This window comes from Pipra filicauda, unplaced genomic scaffold, assembly GCF_003945595.2.
Source record: "Pipra filicauda isolate LSUMZ 115617 unplaced genomic scaffold, ASM394559v2 scaffold70_size2993248_pilon, whole genome shotgun sequence".
Taxonomy (NCBI): Eukaryota; Metazoa; Chordata; class Aves; order Passeriformes; family Pipridae; genus Pipra; species Pipra filicauda.
The window spans coordinates 1,654,756-1,679,530 of record NW_024104876.1 but is presented as its reverse complement, the minus strand read 5'-3'; the positions used below and the strand labels follow the sequence as shown (position 1 = coordinate 1,679,530).

Here is a 24,775-nt window from a genome sequence, read left to right as displayed (position 1 = left end):
CTCTCTTCTCAAGCAGAAGCCATTCCTTCATCCTTGCTACCCTCTTGTTTATATTTTTAACTATATCCTTTCATTTATGCACTGAGATGAGGTAGCTGGAATTGTGGAATTGAAGACTGTCCTGTACACAACCGAGCTGAGGATTTTTATGGGATTTCCAAAGTAATAGGAAATTATAAATTCTTTTGAGCAATTGATTTTTACATATTGATTAGGAAATTACCTCTGTATTTGGTAGCATATTCTCCTTATCTCAGTGTGCAGGAACGGAAGAACCTCCGTTAGGATAGCCTGGCTCATTTTTTTCCTAACATGTAACAGCCCTTTCTCATTAGTTTTCCTGTGTTTCTACCACTGAAAATGGTGGTGTCTTCAATGTTTGAGAGAAGAAAACCATAATGATGGGCATACAGACATGAAGAATGAATATGCACAGCATTGCTTAGTGTGGCACAAAATTTCACTTTCCTTTTTGATCCTTCTCTCGTGTATCCAACATAAAATTCTACTATTCCTTTTCCAAGTAATTTACATGTTTTCACTGGCATATAGGAAATGTTTCCAGATTCTCACACTCCCTGCTGCAGAAATTCCTAGTGGCAAAGACTGTAGGATAAACTGTGATTTAGATGAGCAAGGGAATCTCTGTATGTGATTTACATTAATAGCTACACAAATAAACCATCTTCCCATGCGGGGAAAGAATGTTCTTAGCAGAATGATAAAATATTTTCATACTTATGTTATGGGAGAAGACAGTTCTTTAAGTGGTGATTCTGACCCCATAGTTTACAAGAAAACATTCTTTGAGTTATTGTCACTGTTAAAATGAAGCTGTCCATGGAGGCAGACAATGAAATCAGCTTTTCAAATGCTGTCAGAGCAGTGGCTGCGGGGTCAACACCCCTTTCTGCCCACAATGTTTTTCCATGTTATCTTTGCACTGAGGCAGCACAGACAATTCATGCTCAGGGTTACAGGGCTGTGGCCACAGTGACACTGCTTGGGAGCACCGACACTAGGGGGCTGGAGCTGTCAGAGCTGCACAGACCCCAAGAGCTGCCCTGACAGCCCCACCACCCCACACCACGATCACAGAACCACAGAGATGTCAGGGTTGGAACCACAGAGATGTCCAGTCCAACCTCCCTGCCAAGGCAGGGTCACCCAGAGCAGGTGACACAGGAACGTGTCCAGGTGGGTTTGGGATGTCTGCAGAGAGGGAGACTCCGTGCCCTTCCTGGGCAGCCCGTTACAGTGCTCTGCCACCCTCAACATAAAGAAGTTCTTCCTCATGTTGAGGTGGAACTTGTTGTGTTTTTGTTTATGGCCATTGCTCCTTGTCTTGTCACTGGGCACTATTGAAAGGAGTCTGAGACCAGTTGGTACCCACCTCTGAGATATTTATATGCATTAATGAGATCCATTCCAACCCCATAACATTCTATGATTCTACAATTCTACAGTATGAGGTTTGACAAGGGCAAGTGCCCGATTCTGCACCTGAGACAGGGCAATCCTGGCTGTGTGTATAGACTGGGGAATGAGAGGCTGGAGAGCAGTTGTGGGAAGAGACCTGGGGGTCCTGGTTGGTGGCCAGTTGGCCATGAGTCAGCAGTGCCCTGGCAGCCAGGAGGGCCAACCACGTCCTGGGGGGCATGAGGAACAGCATCGCTGGTGGAGTGAGGTGATTTGTCTCGCTCTGCTCTGCGCTGGTACAGCCTCACCTCGAGTCCTAGGGGCAGCTTCAGGCACCAGAAAATCAAAAAGACATATAAGCTATTGGAGAGTATCCAAAGGAGAGCCACAAGGATGGTAAAGGGTCTGGAGGGGAAGCCACGTGAGGAGTGGCTGAGGCCATTTGGCTTGTTCAGCCTGGAGGAGACTGAGGGGCCACCTCATGGGGATCTCCAGCACCCTCACGAGGGGCAGCGCAGGGGCAGGTACCGATCTGTTCACCCTCGTGAACAGTAACAGGACCCGAGGGAACGGCATGAAGCTGAGTCAGGGGGTGTTTAGGCTGCATATCAAGAGGAGGGTTTTCACCCAAAGGGTGGCCGGGCACTGGAACAGGCTCCCCAGGGCAGTGCTCACAGCACCGAGCTCGAGTTCAAGAAGCGTTTGGACAACACGGTGAGATTGCTGCAGTGTCCTGCGCAGGGCCAGGAGTGGGACCCGATGACCGTGTCGTGTCCCTCGCAGCTCGGGACACTCTATAAGTGCACGGGGTACCGCCGCTGCCCGCGGCCCCGCAGCGCTGAGGGGCGGCCCCGCCCCGGGGCGGGTCCCGGCGCGTCATCGCGGCGCGCGGGGAGCCCCGCGATGCGGGCCCGGCTGCTGCGCGCCTGGCGCGAGGGGCCGCCATGGCGGGTCCTGTTCTTCGGCACAGACCGCTTCGCCGTCACCGCCCTGCGAGCGCTGCGGGCCGCCGGGTACCGCCGCCAGAGGGGGGACGGGCCTGGGGGAGGACGGGCCTGAGGGGACACGGGGCAGTGAGAGGGGCCTCAGGGGGAGTCGGGCTCTGAGGGGCGCGGAGCCTGAGGGGCTGTGGAGGGTGAGGGAGGGCTGAGCACTGAGGGATGGGAGATGAAGCCGGTGATGGGGCTCGGGGGTCACTGGGGCACGAGGAGGGGTCGGGACCGTGGGTTGGGCAGAGGGTGGTAGGGAAGAGGAGGGGAAGGAGCCTGAGGGTGGGACAGGGACCGCGGAGGTATTAGTCGGTCCATGCACCAGGATCACAGAGACTGGGGGGGTTGTGAGGAGGTCTGGGGTTCAAGGGTGGTGAGGGGGCTGAGGGCAGGGTCAGGGAAGGGGGATCAGGGAGGGGGTAGGGGATGGAGGGGCAAGTGCTGTGGAAGGGCACAGGGGCACAGCGAGGGGTGGAGGTGACCCAGCCCTCGCCTCTCCCTTGCTCTACCATTACAAGGCCTTCAACTCCTTGTCCCTCCAGAGAGCCCAGCGAGGACCCGCTCGTGTCGCGGCTGGAGGTGGTGACCCTGCCGTCCCGCCTGCCCGGGGACCTGCCCGTGAGGAGCTGTGCCCGGGAGCTCCAGCTGCCTGTGCACGAGTGGCCGCACACGGGGCCCGCGGGGCAGTTCGATGTGGGGGTGGTGGCATCGTTCGGACGCCTCCTGAGCGAGGACCTGATTCTGCAGTTCCCATAGTAAGTGAGTGGACAGGACATCTGTCACTGTACTCTGGTTTTGAGTCAGCACCTGTGACTTGTAGGAAGTGAGGTCAGCATACCTGGGATGTGAAGTTCATTGTCTTTGAACACATTGATGCAAATTTATGCAAATGTTCAGGAGAATGTGTTTACCTTTATTCCTCTCATCTCTCTTTCTGTATTTGCTGAGAAACTGAAGTTTATAGAGTGTGAATTTTCCTTTAGGTGTATATTTAAGCCAGTAAGACTTCAGATGGTCTGAGCAGATAATTCTGAAAGTAGTTTTACTGTCATGTGTGTTGCACACCCATTTATGTGTGCTCCAAGTACTGTTCCTGTTCTAACTTTGAATTTCATTTTAGTGGTGTTCTGAACATCCATCCCAGCTGTCTCCCACGATGGCGTGGTCCTGCACCCGTAGTCCACACTGTGCTTCATGGTGATAGAGTGACTGGGGTAACAATTATGGAAATAAGACCAAAAAGGTAGGTTTGATGTGCCTTTCAAGCAACTCACTGCTGTTGTTGCCTCTCAGGACTTTAAATCATCACCACTGAAATAATAATTTAAATCAGTCTATATAATGACTATTATTTAATATGTGTGTTTAATATTAAAATTAGAAACACTTAAAAATGTTCATCTGACCATATGAGATTTGTCACAAATACAGTATTTTAGTGAGTGTGTAATTTGCACTCCAAGCCTGTTCTCTAATCATTGGCATTATTACAGGGAGCAGACAGAACAGTCACACAGCTCTATCAATAGACTTGATATGACAGGACATAAAAGATCTGGTTTTCAGACTTCAGAGTCACCTGTAAGTGAACAGAGGACAAGCAGTTACCTGTCTAGGCATGAGACAGTTTATATAGTTTAGTTTCAGCCCAAAATCTGGCTTAAAAGGCTTGTGGAAACACGTTATCCTAGTTACCTTTTCTTACATGCTTGTCTGGTAATAGATCTTAGGAAAGTGCAAAAAAAATTTCCTCTGAGTACTTCAGGTTGTTTCTTCTGAGATCTCATGTTCTGAACTGTGAATTGTGTGTTATATCAGCCCAAGCTTGCTGAGGTGAATCTTGTTGCTGAGATAGATCTGATACTCTCTTCCCTGTGTAGTCTTGCGAACCAAACATTTGATAATGTGAAAATGACATGTGGAAAGTACTTTCAGAGGGGGAAAAAGGGGTAATTAGTAACTGAGTTAATGTACTGAATGTAGGGTTTTGAACTGCTAATTGAGTTTCAGCTCCTCCAGTAAACTCATGTGTTTTCTTCCTCGCAGGTTTGATGTAGGTCCAATTATTAAGCAAGAAGAGGTTGCTGTTCCTCCCCACTGTACAGCACAGGAGCTGGAAGGGATATTAGCAAAGATGGGTGCAAACATGGTAAAGTCCTGCCAACTCTGTCACTTCTAATTAGTACCTCGCTTTGAACACGTGCAAACAGAATTCTTATCAATCTTGTTCTGAGTTAACTGCAGCTTAAAAGGAGAATGATCTGAAACTTGGTGCTGTGTTTGGAAACGGTGCAGGTTCTTCTTTCATTGAAGTGAATATCTACTTTTTCATCTTAATAATCAGCTTCTGTCCTCTTCTGGAATAAATATCTGAGAGGATATAATCCGTTAAAAAATACTTGTGGTTTTTTTAATTGTAATTCAGTGGGAAGAATGCCTTTAGTGTATCTGTGTGTATGATACAAGTCTTATATACTTCTTATATACTTACCCAGTTTTCTAAAAGCTCACAAGAAAGTTTCACTATTGAAAAATTGAGTTTTACTTTGTTTATTATTGCTTGAACTTAGCTTGGCTAATACCCTGTTCAAAATTTATTTTGCAGCTGTTGGCAGTTTTGAAAAACTTGCCTGAAAGCTTAAAAAACAAAAAAGAGCAGCCAAAAGAAGGAGTAACATTTGGTAGGTATACATACTGTTTAATGTGACTTGGTAATTTTTTTTTTTTATCAGCTGGAAAACTAAGTTTCCTGCTGTGCTGGGTTGTATTTTTGTTTAGATTCCTTTCTCAGTATGGTCTCTTCACTGCCTTCTCTGTCTTAAAAATGCTTCAGAAATCTCCAGACTTACTACATTGCGTTTATTTTTTCAGAGTGGCTTTGTCAATATCAAAATCAGTGGTGATGTCACAAAATCTGAGTTTGTTACTCTTCATGGTTGTAATGCAGACAAAAGGGTTACAGCTGTGTTTGTAAACATGTTGTCAGTTTGCAGTGCAATGGGTAAATAGGAGAACAACTGAGAATTAAATATAAATAATCCAAACTGAGGTTTTTACAAAACCTTTTCTCCAGTTGTTGTCTGAGGTACCTGTGGCTGGATGGTAAACCTGCCATTGGTCAGGATAAACTGAGGTTTAAAATAGGATAAAGTAGCACAGCTGTTTGTTTTTGCAAAAAGATGCAAAACAAGCTATTAAATCTTCTGATTTCTTTTTCCCCTCCTTAGCTCCTAAAATTTCTATAGCAAAGAGTTGTATAAAATGGGAGGAGCAAACAGCTAAACAAATAATTCAACTGCATCGTGCAATAGGAAGTATGGTAAGACAGTGGATTTATTTGAACCCTTTTCTGACCTCTAGCATGGCTGACATTGGTGTAGGTATTTTAACTGATGACTGAACCTCAAATTTAGTTATTTTAGCCTCTGTAATTTTAGCATGTGTTTTAAAATCCTGATAGTTTAGCACTGGAGGTGGAATTAATGTGAAGGAGAATTCTTGTGAACTTGATGCCAAGTGTGAAATCAGCTCAGTAATTTTATATTGTTCCCTTAGCTCTGAGATTTCCCCTGATTGTTTGAGAGGGTTTAAAACACTACAGTGACATTTCTGCATGAGAGTAAACACTGCAAACAGCTACAGTGAAAGGGCTGTTGTAGCTAATTGCTTAACTCAGTCCCAGATATGATAATGGTTAGAGATGAGGAAGAACAAGGAAAGTCTCCTATCTAGACATATATATATAAATTTTCCCCTAATGATATCATCATAGGTATTTTGCATAAGAAAAAAAACCCACTAGACAGTTGCCTGGAAATTGTGAATATATTCTCACCGTGTCATCTGCTTCTGTTTCCAGTTTCCTTTGCAGACGCTCTGGAAGGGCACTACTGTTAAACTTCTGGATTTTGTGGAAGTGGATAATATCCCTGGTTTTGCTGGTATTTACTTTTAAATTAATCCGTTAAGTTAAATTTTATAACCATTTTCTGCAGGAATCCGAACGCTATGTTGGCTGAGGGATGTGCCAGAGCAAACAGTTAGTGAGTGTTCATGGATCAGATGCAGTGCCAGAGGGTGACTGTTCTGATTCTTCCTGCTCATTTGGTTATAATAAAACACAGAATACAATAAAATACTTTTGAGCAAAATATTGACACAAGATTGTTATCATGCTTCAAAGAGACAGAATTGTTTCAAACTTTCTCTGCGCTCGTTGGCATAAAAATGCAAGATGATCTTGCTTTGGTTTTAGATCAAATACTAAATGACTGTGAAGCTGTTCCTGGTTCACTGCTGTTCCATAAAGTGTCCCAGACACTGATAGTTCGATGCAAGGTAGGCTTTTCCAATTTGTTTTATATTCACTGTCAAGATGAGGTTTTTAGTATTCGTGTATTGCGTAACTTTTGTTTTAATTGTCCATTTTTATTCTCTGTACTACTTTACATTAGCACAAGACTTTTTGTTTGTTACCTTAAACTTTTAATTTCCACTAACAGGCTTTGCACGTGCAAGCAAGAATTTTGACTTGTAAACCTGATGACATTAAACAAAATGTATTCTGTAAGCCAGCCAACGAGAGCTAAAGATAATTTTAAAATGTGGAAGAAACTTATGCCATTTTTTTTTGTTTTTATTTCTAGGAAGGCTGGGTTGGAATCAAAACAGTCATATTAAAGAAGAAGCTTACAGCAGTTGACTTCTACAACGGATATATGCACTTTTGGTTCCAACAGAGTCCACGGACAGTTCATCAGGAATGCAGATTTCAAACACTCAAACTTAGCACAGCAAAAAAAGACTCTGAAAGAGAGGGGACTATTGGCACAGGATATAAAACAATAGATGTATTTTAAAATGTCTGTAAGTTAATAGAAATATAAAATATTTCAAAGCCCACCTATAACATTCAGCTTAATTAAGGGTTTCCTCCGAAAGTGTTTGATCCTACTGTCATCTGCATATTTTCATCGTGGGTTCCTGATTCCTCCTCTTTCCCCATGAAGGAGGAGAGTCTCTGAATGCTGAAGGTGGTAAATAAAATCCCCATTTCCACTGTTGAGAAATAAATTTATTTTTATACAACGTTTTCAATTTCTCTTCGAGGACTTTTGGTATAATCTTCCTCAGGGATAAATTTTGCACAGTTACTTTGATATGAAAATATTAAAGTCCAGTGCTTCTCTAATTCAGAGTTTAGTGCTCACTGAGACTTAGACTATCTAGTTTGATTTTCTTGTGGACCTTAAAACGCCCTTTGTATCCCCACAGTGAGATTAATAACTTAGCTGTGAAGGTCTAGAGAATCTTTTCTTGCCCATGGTAATTTTCTTCCTTCTCCTTTCTGTTTTCATATCTTTGGATACATCCCATTTAATATTAGTGTGCCATCCATCCAGAAAGTTTACATTCTACTATGGTACTTTCTCCATGATGAGGAGTTAATCTAATCCAAGCTTTTCCTCAGCCTTTGGTTAATGACATATATGAGTATTTCATGTGAAGAACCCCAAAATTGGTGACCCTTTTAAACTTTCTTTTTTTAGAAGTAAGGTAGCACTGTGAGGATAACGGCAAAATGAAGACTGGCCACATCTTAGGAGCTGCTCTGATGTTATTTGCTCAACATTTTCCTGTTTTTTTCTGAGTTCTACTGAAGTAAAAGCAAAAAATCTAGAAGAATGTGTTACATGACAAGGATTAAAATGTTTCTGAAGAAGCATCTGTTAAAGCAGATGCTGCTGTATTTTTCTTTAATTGCCATTGGTCCGACATTAATCTGCCTCTGACAGGTTTTCCAAAACACACGGTCCTCCAAGAAATCCAAGCCTATGAATCAGAGTCAGAAACTGGAAACAGCAGCAAGGTGGAAGTCAGGCTGCTGTGGAGAATTCCTGTTGCCTCTGGCTGCAGACTCAGTGCAGTTTGTGCTGCAGAAGATCTAAATCTGGCAAGTTAATTTCCGAGCAAATGATGTATTTTTGTGTTTTGCTCCTACCCACTCCTTGGAAGTGAAGGTTGTGGAGTCATTTTGCTTTTAGTCTGTTTAGATCAGTCTGTGACAGGTTAGTTATTGCCTTATGCCAGTAGAAAGGTGGGTGGGTGAGTGATTTTTTTTTTGTGGTTTTCGGGAAAGTGGTGGTTTTGGGAGTTTTCTGCGTTTTACTACATCAGTGGTCATAACTGCATGGCTGCTTGCCTTGTGTTTTCCCTGCTGGAGCTTCTGGGAATTTTTCATCAGTTATTTTTAAAGAATGTTTATATTCATCATTGGAATTCAAATATTCAATGTTTGCTGAGGATAAGAACATTTTTTCTCTTTCCCCACAGACAGGTTTTTGACACTAATCAGCTGCATGATGGGGCTCTGGCCTCAGGCATGGATTGTATCAGAATTTGAATTAGCAGAGAAATTAGTCTACCAAAATAAAATCCCACCCAAAACTCCACCACCACAATTTAGAGATAATTTTAAGCACTAATGATAAAGAATTTTGGATTTATGAGAAGTATTTTAGTTAACTGGGACTCAACAATTTTAGTGTTTCAGGACCCAACTTTTCTGGTGTCCCAGGTCCCTGGGCACTGGAAGATGAATCGTGATTCATTTATGACCTGAACAAAATGAACAGTGAGGTGTGACTCCTACAGAAAGAATGCAGTGTCAAAAGTTCAGACACAAAAGTCGAGATTAAAAGTTCTTAGATAACCAAACTCTTAAATGAACCACTTTGTTCCTACGAATGACTTGAAGAAAATTCTTTAATTTATTTGTGTATGGTTTTTTGTCAGTTTTAGATGGAGCCTCGTGTGAGACCTATTGCTGTCAGTTATTGCTGGCTGGCAGCAATTCCAGTTCTCACTAAAGCATAGAGCAACAGGGAGGAGTTTCCCTGCGTTTTTGGGAAGTTCGAGGTGGCATGTGCCCAGGATCCCTGTAGATGGAGCTCGCTGCATCTCTTTTGGGCAAAACCCCAGGTCAGCTGGACAGAAGATGGTGAAAATCTGGTACAGAATGTCTTCAGTGAGTTGTTTAATAGCAAGTAATGTCTAAACCATATTGCAGCCAGGGTACCTGTACTTGTAACTTAATCTTTTCATCTCTGCAGTTTGCTTTAAGGCTTCACTTGCTTTCTACACAAGAAGTTATAAAAGATTGGACAGTTCTGTGTCGCTTAACAGTTTATATCTTAGCTCTGAATATGCACAACTTTACCCCAGTTGTGCAAAAGAAGGTAAGGTTAATTTATTTTTTTTATGGAGGAAATCTTTGGCATGCTATTTTTGGCATATGGGGAAGCTTTAAAGGGAATTGGTGTTCCCCAGGCAGCTGTTAGCCAAAATGTCTCTTTGGAAACTTTGCTTTCACCTGGCTCTGTTGGGATTTGACTCAGTAGGTAATGAAAATCTGATTATTTTTGCAGAACAGACAAAACAAAAATGGGGCTTTCACTGATGAAGTGTGGAATAGCATGTCAGGGTTGACTCTGGAACACAAGTCACAGTGATTCAATCCCCAGCGCTGCTGCTAAAGTTGAGTACAGCCACTCTGGCCATTGGAAGGGGATCCTAGCAAAATAAAACAGCTGTTCTCCTCTCAGGGGACGGAGGGAAAGTAGCAGAGGTATTCATAGACCCAGCCTCCACCATAGCTCAGTTTAACATCACTGAGGCCAAATTACTGGCAGAACTGCAGAATGTTTGGGCACCAGAAGGGCTCTGGTGTTGGATTAGGGATGATTTCATTATGGAATTCAAACAAGTGTTAGAGGGAGTGATATTTCCCAGGATGCTGGTGACTCGCAGTTAGATGCATGTTTCGTGTTCCATGAGCTTCCCACTTCCCCTGCTTCCTAGGAAACCTTTTTATTCCTGTTCTCTGAATAATTACAAAAAATGTAAGTGACTAATCAGAGGAATACTTGAGTCTTTTTATAAAGTTACATGCAAAACCCCCAAATAATTTTGAAAGTTGAGGCTAGACAAGAACATCTCGCCTTTTGTTTATCCCAACTGCTGACATCCTGGTAGCTTCTGGGAAGCAATAGTTTCCTTTTTTTAGAAACAGGATGGAGGGATAGGTCACTGGATTTATCTGAGGGTTGGAAACTAAGTGACCTTAATGGAAGATGCTTTGCCATCAGCCACAAACCTGCTGCTGTTTAGGAGCCAGGTCTCCTGCTTCAGCCTGTTCCTCAAGGTTGGTGGTCTGAAGGCTAAGGCTGAGGGAGGAGCTGAGTCCCAGCCTCCCTGCATTCCTCCAGCTGATCCTCTCCTTTGATATGTGGGAGTGTGGGTTAGGTTTCAGGCTGCAGAAAGGACATTGCCATAGGCTGACCATAAACACAAGCTGGAGAAGTCAGAACTGACATTGAACTGTAGCATAAAACCTGTGTGAGTGGGCGACGCCAGGACCTGGTGCAGCTTTTCTTCTATATAAACTTGCTTAATGTATTTGGAATGATGGTGAAGTGTTAGCACTGAGTGGTGCTTGTGGGACCAAGGTTGTTTTCTGGTGGTAGTGCTTGAGCACCCGTGTTTGAAACCTCTGTCTTGCTCTGTGTCCAACACACTCTGCCAGCAGCCTCAGAGAGCTCAGGGACTCAGTGAGTGCACAGATTAGTTTGTTCCTCCAAGTTAGTGCTAAGCTGCAGAGGGGGACAGTCTGGGGAAACTTGGAGAGCTCCTGGCTGTTCCAGGCTGTAGGGCTGTGACCGTTTCAGTGCTGTTAAACAGACATCTCTCCCCAGGAGGAAGAGCCCTGTACTCTGCTGTGTTTGATTGACGAGCCCACATGCGGCACAGGGATCGTCTCCTGAGCCTGCTTTCATCCATTTATCTCCTGGGTTGGTCTGTAAAAGTCATTTGTGTTACTTCACCCTTAAAGTGATGAAACTAAGTTTGGGATTTGGCTATCTGTCTGCAGAGGAGGAGGGGAGCAGAGGGAAGAGATGTTTCTCTGTGCAAGCCAAGAGCTCTGTGGGAAGGTCCAAGCTAATGCTCCCCACTGGCTGCCTTGGCTCCGGCTCGAGCCAAGCCCTTGCAGCAGACTAGACACAAAAGAAAATACACAGAGTCTAAATTGACTGGTATGAAGAGGATGTGCCAGAGTATTCCACAGCTCTTCCTTTTCTGCTTGTCTTTGATAACTGTTGATTTGCCTAAAAACCTGGATTATTAGGGGTTTTCTTTACCTTTTTAAGCATATTTCAGGCTGCCCTGTGTCAGACCTGTGAACCTGTTCTGAAGCTTGCTAAATGCTATTGAAAGATTCCCCGTGCCCTTGATGGGCTGTAGGTGTGACAGCATAGACCTAGAACTGGCTTCATATCCACCGCAGGGGACTGGGAGGAGAGGGAAATGTTTGAATTCCAGTTTGCACCCAGTAGCACTGCCCACCTATTTGTGATCTCTCTCAGTGGGAATTTCGGTGTTGGAGGCTTGCTGGCTTGTCTGCACCCTAAAAATTTATTGCCAGTGTTTGGGAGTAAACAAACACAGGATGTCTTCTGTGCTGGTGAGGTCCTTGTTGTTCTAGAAGTAGTGAGGGAAATGGAATAGGTCACTTGAGGGATCACTGCCTGACCCCTGCTGTGGCCAGCTGTGTCTTCAGCTAAGAGCAGCTTCTTGCCCAGCAGTGTCCCGCTGCTGAGTGTGAGGGAAGCCTGTCTTCTCCCTGTCCCTTCACCCAGCCCTGCTCTATATTGCCTGGTTTCCTATAATCCTTAAAGCACAGGTTCTTCCCTCCATTTTGTTTTATTCTTTAATTCATCTCTGCCCAGACCTGCTGCTCTGCTTCTCCCAGCACTGTTGCTGACTCTCCACATCTCAAGCTGGGCATAGATTCCCTGACTGCAGCATGCCATGGCCAAACCCTGGACCTGGGGGAGCACCAGGCACCCACCAAACCCCTCACTCATACCCGGGATCAGTCTCACACTGATAAAGCTGTGACCTGTTTCCGAACAGAAAGGTGAAATCCTGCAGGTTATTCCTTGCTCTGCTCTACATGTGGTTTATTTACTTGGGCATTTCAAACACAGAAGTGACACAGCGTTGTCAGAGTTACAAAATTACTTTTTTTATTAACCTACCCTACCGTAGAGCATGGATTTTCTTGTCAAATAATGCAAGAAGCAAGAGAAAACTCTAGCTTTATCCACGTGGAGCCTACAAATCCATATGGCTTCTCTGTGCTATTGAGCATATGAGTTCTTAGAAATGCAGCTGCCAGTAGTTTAGCTTGAATACAGTCATTCTAAAACAAGCTAGAAATAAATAAAATACTTACATTTCAAGTACGAAACCTTGCAGTTGAATTCAGTATGAGGAAATCAGTTTATTCCTTTTCATGTTACCAACTACTGTACAGGTACTTGGGCTGGCAAAGTCTGCAGCTGCAGAACAGAAGAATGTTTTATGTACATGACTTAATTGAATCATGTGTTTAGTCTTCCCTTTAGGCTATCATGTGAAGCTGTTTAATGTCAGGCAGAAAGAAGATTTTTATGGATGCATTTAATAAGACATGAACTCACTACTGCTGCTGGCCCCCAATTTTTGCCGGATGTCTTTCTGGTGGGGAAAAAAAAAAGTGGCACCTTAATTATGTCTCACAAATAATGACACCTACCAGCTTTCAATTAGGTTATTAGCAGGTTGATGTTACTTTCAAATTGTATTTAATTGAGCATGAGTGACTTTACCAATGCTTCTCTACAGCTCTAGGAGACAGGACGTTGACCTCTCATGGGGATCCTGACTTGGTTGTTTCGGCGGCTTGCCGGCGGCCTCTGGTACGCGGGGCTCTGCCCTGGCTGAACCAGCATGGACTGCTGGCCCGAGTTCCTCTGAGACTGGAAGATGCTTTGCTCCGTTGCACTCCTCTCCGAACAGGTGAAAGTCAACCCAACGCCCACATCGCTCTTCATGGTTCTGGAGGTGCCATCAGACGAGCCGTCGAAACACCTGCCCAGGGCGATTTCCTTGGCGATCCTCGGGTCTTGGTCAGTGACAGTGTAGATGCCGTAGTTGTGTCCCAGTGGGTCAAGAGGCGCCAGCATGGTGTACTCACTGGTGTCGTTGTTGGTGGCCATGGGCAGGTGGTTCACCAGGTACTCGTGGAGCATGCTGTTGACGCTCACTCGGCGGCAGCTGCCCTGTGGCACCACCTTGACGAGCGTGCGGTCCACGCGGTCTTGGTCAAAGAGCATTCCACTGCACTTGAACTCCACGCAGGCTGCCGACACGTCCCGCTGCTGGGGGTCGCGGGTGCTGCGGACGTCCCTGATCCCGTAGAGCCTGCCAATGGTGCGCGGGTGCGTCCCACCCATGTTACGAGATCTTACGTTCACCTCTTGGGGTCCGTTTATTTTCACTTTAATGTAGCAGGCCCTGAATTCCATGGGCTTGGGCCACCACGCCAGGTAGTCATCGGTCCAGCTCATGAGGTCATCTTCACTGAAGGGAACGGTGTTGAAGTCGTACCGGTCTCCCTCTATCCTGTAAAACCTGAAGTGCGCAGCGCTGTGAGGAGCTTCCTCACATTCACTAAGGTTTTCATAGGCATAAATAGGGCCATTGTTCTCTTCTGGGGAATTGGGGCTTGGCTTGGCCATGTTAATGCTGAATGCTGTTTTCTTAGTGTTGGAGTCCTCGTGGTCTGTCCTCCTGTAGTTGAGCTTGTTGAGGTATGGCTGTGGGACCCCAATAGCAGCAGGGTTGAGTTTGGGAGCAGAGGGCACAGCTTCAAGCTCTTCGCCCCCCATGCTTGCCAAGATATAAGCTCCATAGGCCTCGGGGTTTTGCTCGTCGCAGAAGGCGGGCACACAAGCACCATTGGGACCAGTGACTACACTGTCAAAACGGCCCCATGCTCTGGGGTTGGAGGAGAACCCTGGTTCTGGCTCCATATTTATAATAGAAATCACAACCCCTTGGATCTGCTCACTTTGCAGGAATCTCTCACTTCTGTAGGCTCGGACTTTGACGTAGCACCGTCTGCTCTCCGGAACATCCAGGTTAAAAAGCCGCCTTTCTTTGATCTCCATGTTCCCAACCAAAAAAGTTCTCTCCTCCCTTTTGCGCCGTCTGCTTTTCTCAATGTTGAAGTCCCCTTCTTCCTCCCACAACCCTGTCTCTGGGTTCAGGGACCAAAGCTTCATCTCTTGCAGGTGCTCTGACATCTTGACCTGAGCAGCATCCAAATGAACCTTCACATCTTCTGCATTAAGGGACTCAGTGCCCCGTTCATCAGTGAAGTCCACGGAAAACATGCCATACGTGCGGAGCGGAAATACATCTCCTTCCTCATCTACAAAGTTCAGGTCACTTTGTGTCACAGGGGCCGTGGAGATGTTTCTTGGGTCCAGAAACGTCACGCTGGCTTTCACTTTGCCTCTGTAGGCCTCTCCATTTTTCCTATAAAATGCGTTGGGAGGAATTTCTAATTCAGCAATTGGGTCATCTTCTTCCATTTCTCCCAAAGAGATCACATTGGTTTCAGCGGATTCCAGCGTAACGGGGGGTTTCTTTCTTAGTAGCTTGATGTCATGAAACACAGCACCTCCGTTTTCCTTGAAGGGCAGAACTTTTGTTGTGTTCACAAACTTCTGCAGCCGATCCACGAAAGTTAAAACCAGTCTCTCCATGTCTGCTGGGACATGGACGGAGAAGGTTCCCTTGTAGCCAGTCATACTCACTCTCTTGTTCCCCATGTAGATGTGGCCAAACCTCAGTGGCTCTCCATTATCCGCTGCTGTGGCTCTGCCTCGAACCATTATTTTGGTCTCAGTGCATTTTTTGCAGCCACATTCCACGATGACTTTAGTGGGGAGCGTGTACCCATTGCAGGATATGTCCCTGGTTTCCATTTTGGATACCCCACAGCAGTAGGAGACATTGTCCTTACACCGGAGTCCCTTATCCAGCTTCCCCACACAGGTCTTTGCCGGGCACTTGCCCACATCATAGTAGAAGGAGTCTGTTGCTTTTTGGAAGCAGTCGTGAGGAAGTCGGATGAGGTGGCTTTGGGGCTGGGGGTCACAGGGTGCCTCTTCTCTTCCTGTTGAATAGGATTTCTTAATGAGCAGCATGATATAGTTGTACAGACATTGTTATATGGTCTGAAACCCTTTCAGCTAAACATTTCTCCTAATAAGAGTGAGGTTTTTGCAGGATTCTGGTTAACTGAATTCATCTGGCCTGGTTTCAGTGAAGCAGCTTTAGCTTTAGGTCCCTGATTAAGAGCTGTTTGCAGGGGGCATCCCAGCTGCTGCTGCCCGGCTTTTTGACTATGGCCAGAATAAAATGTGTCCTAAAGTTTTAAAAGACCCCTAAACAAACAGAAATATTCCTATGTTAGGCAGCAAGTACAGTGGGAAACCAACTGAAAACAGCAGATTGAGCTTGGCAGGTCATCTGCAGTCCAGAGCTCCGGTTTGTAGAGGGCATCTGGTTCATGACCAGCTCACACAAGCTTGTCTGCAAATTGATGCATGAAACAAACTCAAGTATTTTTCCTGTAACTTTTCTTTCCCACATGTATCACAGTTTCTGGTTCCTGCAACACCAACGCCTCCCCAGCCTCTTGGAGAGCATCAGGCACATTTTCTCTTACCTATGACATCCAGCTTGGCAACTTGGGACTTGGCCGACCCCCCGGCGCTGCTGGCCTTGCAGAAATACTCTCCTGACTGTTCTCTGTTCAGGTTCTTCAGAATCAGGTTGTTTTTATATTTGTACAAGGAGGGATCCAGCAGTGAGCCATTGTGGTACCTGCCAGGAACAGTTAAGGGGACAGAGTCTGACTGCCTGGCTAGAGCAGAGCGATGGCCTAATCCTGCATCGTGCCACGTGGATTTTGCCAGACCTTCTGCCTCAGTTTCCCTGTTTTTAGGTTGGTTATGTGGCATCACCTAAAAATTATTCTCCTTGCCCTAGCAGTACTGAGATGTGGCTGCTGGGCAGCTGGTAGGCAGGCAGAGCTGCCAGTCTTTCTGCTGAGGTTTTTAAACTCTTTTCATTTGGTGTGTTTTTCCAGTGAATCCCTCAGCAGATGACATTGCTGTGCCAGGTCTGCACGTCCTGAGGAAGCCATCACTTGCAGCAATCAGTTCTCAGCGTATTCAGCTGGTTTATACCTAAAACCCCGCCCTTATGGAGAGAGTAAGGAGGCAAAACTGGAATCCATGGGACAGCTAAGACTTGGCAGATCGAACTCGAGTTCCTTACCAGAGGTAGCGGTCAGGGGCTGGGCTCCCGCGGGCATCGCAGCAGAATGACACACTCTGTCCCACTCTCCTGGCTTTGTCCTCAGGGCTCCTGAAAATGTAGGGTTTTCCTGCAGGGCAAGGAAAAGGTCATCTCGTTACTCTTCCCCTCCTAAAATCACAATTTATTTCTGATTACTGCATAAAGCCTCCTGCATCCCCCCTCTTTGGGGCTACCTGATCGATGCAGCTGCACTTGGATCGCCAGGTTTCTCCGGGTGCTCTCGGGCACGGTGACAGTCGCTGTTGCATATTTGGCTTTCTTTATTTTAAGGGTGTTTTTGCCATCAGGACAAATCCCTGGGATCCTAAACATGCCTCTGTTATCGGCCATTGTCAGCAGCTTGAGTTTCTTGGCTTGCAGGTAGACCCGGGCATCGTCAGCGGGCGACCCATCCTCGAGAGACACCTTCCCGTGCAGAGTGGCATCCTCACACATGCAGGAGTCACAGTCAGCATTGACACGGCCCATGGGGCAGGTGATGTTGCAGCCTGGAGGAGAGGCAGGCAGGTCAAAAAACAGCCCCACGATGCTCACAGCGTGATCTCGTGTCTGCTTTTAATTTAGATGCAATAAGGCAGATACTGCATAAGGAATAAATTGTATCCAAAACATATTTTTCCTGATTATCCACAGCTGTGCATTAGAAACACAGGGACGATGTCATTCTGAACCTGACAATTAGTAGAAAGCAGCCACGTGGATATAATTACAGCTAGGAACTGTTATTTACCTTCCCCAAAGGGCTGAATTCCGGGGAAATTTGAATCCAGCTCAGCACTGTGAGCTCTTAGCTCAACCCTGGCAAAATTACAAATCCAAATGCCTTAAACTTTCTAGGTTTCTCTTACCAATTCATGCCCAAAAGTTGTGACTGTAGCCTATACCAAAAGCTGTCTCCCCTTATTCAATGGTATCCTGGCTTGGGCAGGATGTGGGGTAATTGCCAAGTGAGCATTACCCAATGGGTTTAACAATTGGTCTCCCAGTGATTCTGAAACATATTCATTACCTATAGTGATTAGTCCTGAATAATAATCTTTCTAAAGCTCAGGTCATTCCTTTTATAATCACAGGCCATCCCTGTACAGCAACTACCTGATAATTTTTTTCAAAGCTGGAAATAAATGTAAGAAATCAGAGAAAACCTGAAACAACTTTCCTGCAGAAAACATCGACTGTTTTCAGAATTATTTGTTAAAAGCGGATTATAAGAATAACATAATTGATTACAAGCCCCTTCAGCAGGAGCTGTGGCAATTTGATATTCCCAACACTTCTCCTTCTTGGAGATTGCATGGAGGCATCTGCCTGCAACTAACTCTTCCCTGAGAGCTGCTGTTATAATGAGATTAATGGGATGTTTTTCTATATTGACAAGATCTTTGTGAGTCCCTGATGATTCCCCATGTCTGGATCCCCCTGTTATCTTGCTATTTGGCTATAAACTCCCTGTGCTCTGTTCTCCAGACTTGCTTGGGAATCACAGAATTCTGGCAAAGGAGAGAAAGATGGTAAAATGACAGCGAAGGGAGCACAATGCCTTCGTGGTGGTGAGACCAGGACATCCTCCCCTGCCCGTAAGTGAAGTTATAGGAGCACCTGAGCAAACATGTCCAATGCAGAGCCGCCCTTCCTCAGTTGCTTCATTACAGTGCACGCCCCAGAGGCGCTCAGCTAGGCAGGATCTGGTACGCTTCTGCACCCCGGTTTGGCCACACTTTGCTGAGCACTCGCTCCATTTCGACCATGGAGACAAAAACCTTTTTGAATCTTGCACCAGTGGACCTTGAATAACATCAGCGGTTTGTTACTGAGACGCACATTACACGCACAGCTGCCCCAAAACTGGGCAGTTGTTTTCTTAGCAGCTTCTATGTAGCTCAGACTATACATTTGGATATTATGCACCACATGGATTAAACAGACTCAAAGCATTTCAGGGAGCTGAGAAATAAAGCACAAGAAGGCGTCTGAAGACTTCTGACTTAATTCCCCGCAGGCTACTGAATTCAGGATGATTAAGATAAACTCGAAGGGAGCAAAGTGCAGGCAGCTCATGCTTAGTGTTGAATAACTTTGGCTTAAAGGAAATCAAACACATATTGTCATTTCAATGCTGTCTGAAGGGCAACACTCGCCTGTGTTTCAAATGTGGTTAAATAGGGGAAAAAAAAAAAAGGGTAAAATTTTTGGTATGACCATGTTGAATGGCTTTAACCAAACTTCAACATATGTTTTCCATAGGGGCAGCGTGTGTCCTGTTGTGAGCACCACTTTTACTGTGTGCAAACCAGAAGCCTGAGATGCTACTGAGCAGCCTGAGCACATCAGGGACCAGCTGACTGGTAAAACACGGAGAGAGTTTGCAAAAGACATTTGAGACTTTAATATGGGGTTAGGTTTTTAAAGGGATTTCTTTAACGGGGCTACTAGATGTTATTAATTTAAGCTACTTTGAATGGATGAGATCCACTCCAAGTCTGTGGTTTGGGCTTGTTTTTAAATGACAATGTTCTAGGAATGTTTGCAAGGATGAGCTTGTGACTAAAGTTTCTACAAATGGGGTTTCTTGGAGATGTGTGCTGTGTCATCTCCTGTACCTACTCTTCCACCTAATTTGTAATAAAGCAGGTTGGGTTATTTCCTAGAAAGGCAGACAGGCACAGGGCTGGACTGTTCCTATAGTGATGGCCAAAAACAAAGCATGTGGGTATAAAAGACCCTTTAAATGAGAGCAGCCATGGGAGCAGCATGTCTGGTTTAGAGTGAATGCTTGGCTTAGATGGGCAAGTTTTTAATGTGCTGGCACATCAGCACCTCCATTTCAGCGCCCCGAGTAGCACATCCACGACCTTACTTAGTAATTTGAGGGATGCAGGAGGAGGTGGGCTTGGAAACATGGTCCCATCCCGTGGATAAATGGCCATTTGTGCTCTCCCCTAGCAAAGATTTAATGTGCAGCAGATTAAAGTTGGGTCTCAGCAAGATCCTAAGCTCATTTGGGATCAGCTGCTTTAATCTGCAGGGCTGTTGATAATAGGATATGAAGAAGGGAGTGCAGTGGAGGAAAAGCATTATATGGCTCTGCGTAGCGCCTCAACAGCAGAGAAAGCAGAAAGTGGAAGAAGAGGGAGAAGCTGAGGCGTAGAGCTCTGGCAGGGATGTGGGGAGGTAGGGACAGGGATACCCCATGGCACCGCCGGCAGGAACCTACTGCGTCTGACGTAGGTGAAGGTCGGGTCTCCCCGGCGAGAGCTGCTCCTTGTACCTGCGGGCAGAGGACACTGGGGGTGATTTGAGCAGGGTTTTCCAGCCATGGAGCCAGCCTCAGCACCACTGCCCTGTGTCATCCACTTCGAGGGGAAAACAATTCTCCTGGTAGTTTTCCTAAAAATAACTCTTAGCAAGTGAAGGGGACCTCTGGGAGTCCAGGGTTTTGGTGCTTTGATTCTTCCCTATGGCTAAGATTGCTACTGGGAGCCAGACAAAAGTCTAGGACATGAGTCCTTGGGATATGGCATCAGCATGTCCAGCCCTTTCAGTGCCTGCTGGAATTTAAATTGCAAGTGCTGGGCAGTAAAGATTGAGTGGTTGAGGCATCTCCTAGGAATTAATGAGCAGAGTGGGCTCTGCAGGTCTTTAATGCCTCACAGGCTTTACTTCTAAAGGAATGGTGTCACAAACTACCCTGAGCATGGGGACAGGCTGGGCAGGGGAAAGGCAGGTCAGAGCATGTGCTGGCCCATCCCTGGGCTCTTCTCACCCTCCCAGCCCCGCATGCCTCCCACAGGAGTCGGGGCTATGGTCACATGTTGACCTTCCCTTTTCCAGGAGAGGAGCCAACAGCGTGTCAGCGATAGCCAAAACCCTACAGGAGGTCATGGATTATTAACATTTATTCCATTGCTTAAATCACAGAATCATAGAATGATTCTAACCCTAAATGTCCTCATCTACTCAAATAAGATTGGCTGGTTGTAAATTGTTCGGAAAATTGTCCCAGCAAGGGAAATCCACCCAAGGTGGGAATTAACTTACTCTCCAAGCTGAGCATTACCAGCGGGCTGAAGGTTTTCTGTCCTATCTGGACCCTGGTGAGGGCTGGTTTCAGAATCCTTTGTCCTAAGGGTTGATAAATGAAAGAATAAATCAGATGAATACAAAGGATAAAACTTATTAATTAGATTCAAAGGACCGGGCATCCTTATGCTCAGTATTACTGCTTTCCCTTTGGGTTGTGGCTGGTTAGAGGTCCTGTAGGATGCAGTGCAGGAGATGCCGAGTGAAGCATCACTGCAGCTCAGGCATGATAAAAACTTTCTATTTCCCTTATCACCGAAGGAAATTTTTTTGTACTTTCTGTGTTGGAACAGCTCAGATCAATTCATCTTTCTATAGCTGTAGTGATAAAATATATCTTGCCTCTCCCTGCACAGGGAGAAACAAACCTGAGGTGGATGAGGTTGGATGTTGTGATGGGACATGGACTGGTTTCTGCGCTTGCTGGCCACCTGCATGCCTGAAAGGAGCTGGTGGTTGTGGCTGGTTCCTGTGGTGCTTGCTGGGACCAGTCCTATTTAAACTGGGGAGCAAAGCCCCAGCACCAGCTCTCCCCTGTGCCCAGCTCCCATGGGTGAGGACTGGACTATGTGGGGTCTTGGGGATGGCAGGCAGGGATGATCCCGGCATTACCAGTGGGCTGGTGAGCTCATCCCTGGTCAACCAGAGGCTGGCTGACTCACAGACATGCTCTGGGGGCTGGATGGGAGCCAGTCCTCATCTGGAAGTTGTTTGGCCGGGCAAATGCCACTCTGACCCAGACCAGGACCCCGCATGGATGTCAGGCTGTGTCTGCTGGCTCAGCAGTGCCACAGACGCGCCTGCGCTGGCAGTGCGGGGACTGCAACAGGAACGTATAACCTTCACCTAGAATGGATGTGGCTCCCAGGAGGAGAAGGAGGAGGATCCAGCCTTTCACAGTGACCATTGTGGTCTCCAGAGATGACCAGGGGCTTCTTGGAGTTTCCGCAGCCGTCCCACGCCTTCCCCAGTCCTGCAGAGACAAGTCCAGCCAGGTTGAGGCTCAGCCAGGTCCTGCTGCTTTTGGGAAGCTTCTCCCAAGCTGAACCAGTTCAAAGCATGCCATGAGGCAGCTTATAAACCATGCCCACCCACCCAACCCCAGCAGCTCCTCATTTTCCCCCCCCCCCGGGGAGGAGCAGCAGGGGCTCCACATCTGTGCTCGCATCCCCTCTGCTTCTCACTGTCACATCTTGAGCCCAAATCTATTCTGCAGAGCACTGCTTTGTAATGACATCTCCTTAATGTGCCTTGGAACAGCTTAAATACTTCTACAGGGATCTCTCACAGCCCACACGGCACCACAGGCCTCCTGATGCCCCACTCTGCTCCCTGCAGGAGCAGGGACATCTCCATGTCTCCATCCCTCTGCCTGCAAACTGAGTGTAGTGCGAGGATAGCATCTTATCCCAGTACATCCCAGAACGTGGGGAAGGGGACGGCTCCTAAGCACCTCTGAAAGTGGAAAACCCCGTGCACAAGCCAAGTCTTTGCTGCAAGTGTGAGCAAGTAGCTCAATATTTTCCTTTTCCTGCAGGCAGAGATGTGGGACTGAGGCTTTGTGTCACTCTTTCCCAGCTCAGCCACTTTAGACCTTGTTTTCAGTGACTCCCTTCGCCCTGTGGCATCAAGAATTTGAGTATTTAATTTCTGAAGGTACCCATGGAGCTGGTGTTATCCCAAGTGAGACCAGCTGGTGCTTTATTTTATGCATCCAAAATTAGTGAACCAGGGGAGAGGAAATGTTGCCTCAGCCTTTCAGTGCCTCAGTTTCCCCATAAAATGTGCCTGACAAAGGGCAGCCAGCAGTAAGAACACTCTGTTATTCGTAAGTGGTACTAACCATCCCCTCTGAGACTGGGGAATGTGGGACTAAGAAATACTTTGATTATGGCTCAGCAAATCCCAATCAAGCAAAAATAACAAGCAACACATGAGAGGTGTTTTGTGGGCTTACGGTGGGGCCGTGAACTCGCAGCCAGACAATTACCAGGAAAAATTAACCCTGTTTCCCACTCGGCGCCTATTTTTGGAGCTGACTGTGACTTGTTCAGCGCTGGGTTTGGGATGGGATACGTCCCTCTGTCCCCGGGACACACGATGCTGGGAAAGGGGGGGTTCAAGCGGCTGGATCTTGGCGGCAGGGAAGGTTTGGAATTGCCTGCGTCTCCCCACGGCAGGGAGCTGAGGGAGCCGGTGCGGGACAGAGCCGCGGGAGATCAAAAGCCCTGTGTGAGTAAAGCACTGTCCCAGTCCGAATCCCCGCTCCCGCTGTCCCCGTAACGCATTAGCTGGGATGGGGAAGGGAGAAGCGGAAAGCAGGAGACCTCATCAATGTTTTTCAGCCTCCATGCTTTCATCTACCCATTAATTAATTTCCACCTCGCCTTCAATCACAGCCACTGTTAATTACGCCGCTTTAATAACATAGCAGAATTATATAACCGCTGTCTGCCACGGAGGGGAAAAAATTAGCAGGGTTGGGTTGCGTTTTTTCTCTTACCTAAAAAACCATAAAAACCCCAATTAAGGAGAGTCCCGTCCTCTCGCCACAGAGCCGCCAGTCGAGCCGAGATCCGGGGGCGAGGCGAAGGCTTGTCAGCTGCGGGTTTAGGGATTTGCAGGCGGTTGGGAAGAAGAGAAAGTTGCAGCTTACCGAAACTCTCCTGCGCCGTGCCGAGCCGTGTGCGAGCCTCCCTGCCGCCCAGGCGGCGGGGTCGCTTATATAGCCCGGCGTGTAGCTTAGAGGATGGCAGCGAGCCACGGACCGCGAGCACAAACAGATCGGACGCGCGAGGAAACCGCAGCCTGAATAATCCCTTAATAAGGTGATGGTAAACAAAAACTTGCGGCGAAGCAGCAGCCACCGGGGCTGGCAGCGATGCCACGGCGTGGCGGGGCAGGGCACGGAGTGGGTATCACGTCCCAGTGTGGACACCGCATCCTGGTACAGCACCGTCACTGTCAGGGGTTCACCTGGGGTCTGGATCTAAAATAGATGCTGCCGACAGTTCAAGGTGGAGATACAGCAAACAGGCAATGAGTTTTGGGGATGCTTTTTTGGGTTTACATGGTCTGGGACAAACGCGGTGCCCACCCAGCGTTGCCCTTGTTGTTCCCCCCTTTCATAGGCATTGGGGTACGGCTCAGCTGGGCACCATTCCCTGTGCTGCCTGCTCACCTCTGCCCCTGCACTGGCTCTAGCAGGGGTCAAATGAGGTTGCTGTGGGGATGTGAGGATGTGGGACAAAGCCAGAGGGATTGGTTTGGACACCAGCAGTAGCACAGAGCTGCAGAGGCAGGACCATCCTTGCAAATAAATGTTACTGCATCTCCCTCGAGCCATGGGGAGATCCAGCAATGACCCCTAACCAGAGCTGCCTGCTTGTCCCAGGCTGGCTTCAACCCCTCAGGTCTTTCCTCTTTCTGCAGCTATGTTTTTTCCCATGTAACTTGTGGCAGCTGGTCTGTGGATTTGGGGCTTCTGAGTGTTGACAAGGCATGTGGCCTGGTGTAAGTGACTGCCACCCATGCACGCAGCCCTGGCACTGTGGGACTGTGCTGCCAGTTGCTGCAGGAGTGTGGTGTGAAAGCTTTATGTGTCAGGAGCCATCCCCCAAGAATGGGGATGGGTGTTGGGGCAGCCAGTGGCATGTGGGATGTGCCAGTGGTGTCCTGAGCTGCCTCCTAGTAATCCTTGCCGGCCCCGCTGCCAGAGGGAGTGGTGCAGGAGGAACATGGATCAAGATGTCACGTAAAATAATCGGTGGTGACCTACACCCGCTCCTGTTTATGTTTACGAGGGAAAAGGAAAAAACACCTGAGATGTGCCAAAAAATGGCAGAATGTTTATGCGGTGGGCAAGGAGCACACAGTGAACTGGGAGCTTCAGACCTCTGAGATAAACACGGAGCTCTGCTGTGTTTCCCCGCTGTGATGAGGACAAGATGTGGGAAAAGTGCTGAGGTGGAGAGCAAGGAATTCATCTTTCCTGGATGGCACCTACCTCC

At 46.9% G+C, this 24,775-nt stretch overlaps 2 protein-coding genes and 1 long non-coding RNA gene across 4 annotated transcripts; 2 read left to right on the top strand and 1 right to left on the bottom strand.

The window, feature by feature from the left end:
- Window positions 1–2,302: 2,302 nt before the first annotated feature.
- MTFMT (mitochondrial methionyl-tRNA formyltransferase) lies at window positions 2,303–7,501 on the top strand. Its single transcript, XM_027714689.2, is given in 10 exon segments — window positions 2,303–2,432; window positions 2,951–3,163; window positions 3,529–3,651; window positions 4,455–4,557; window positions 5,014–5,089; window positions 5,636–5,727; window positions 6,268–6,349; window positions 6,664–6,746; window positions 7,055–7,204; window positions 7,206–7,501. Coding segments are annotated over 10 exon segments (1,083 nt in total). The 5' UTR covers window positions 2,303–2,322; the 3' UTR covers window positions 7,257–7,501.
- Window positions 7,502–12,410: 4,909 nt separating this feature from the next.
- LOC113984599 (cartilage intermediate layer protein) lies at window positions 12,411–23,590 on the bottom strand. Of its 2 annotated transcripts, XM_027714735.2 has the most exons (9): window positions 23,269–23,590; window positions 21,612–21,738; window positions 20,724–20,807; window positions 19,900–19,953; window positions 18,285–18,470; window positions 16,859–17,173; window positions 16,644–16,752; window positions 16,030–16,187; window positions 12,411–15,474 (listed from the first exon to the last, which is right to left on the bottom strand). In XM_027714735.2, the coding sequence occupies exons 2-9, from the start codon at window positions 21,670–21,672 to the stop codon at window positions 13,136–13,138; spliced, it is 3,306 nt and encodes a 1,101-aa protein (XP_027570536.1). In that variant the 5' UTR covers window positions 21,673–21,738; window positions 23,269–23,590; the 3' UTR covers window positions 12,411–13,135. The 2 variants fall into 2 exon arrangements, with proteins under 2 accessions (XP_027570536.1, XP_039245108.1); XM_039389174.1 differs by lacking the exon at window positions 18,285–18,470.
- LOC120324805 lies at window positions 18,156–23,650 on the top strand. The gene is made up of 3 exons (XR_005566411.1): window positions 18,156–18,262; window positions 18,930–19,030; window positions 23,321–23,650. It is a non-coding gene; the product is annotated as an uncharacterized LOC120324805 (long non-coding RNA).
- The last annotated feature ends 1,125 nt before the right edge of the window (window positions 23,651–24,775 follow it).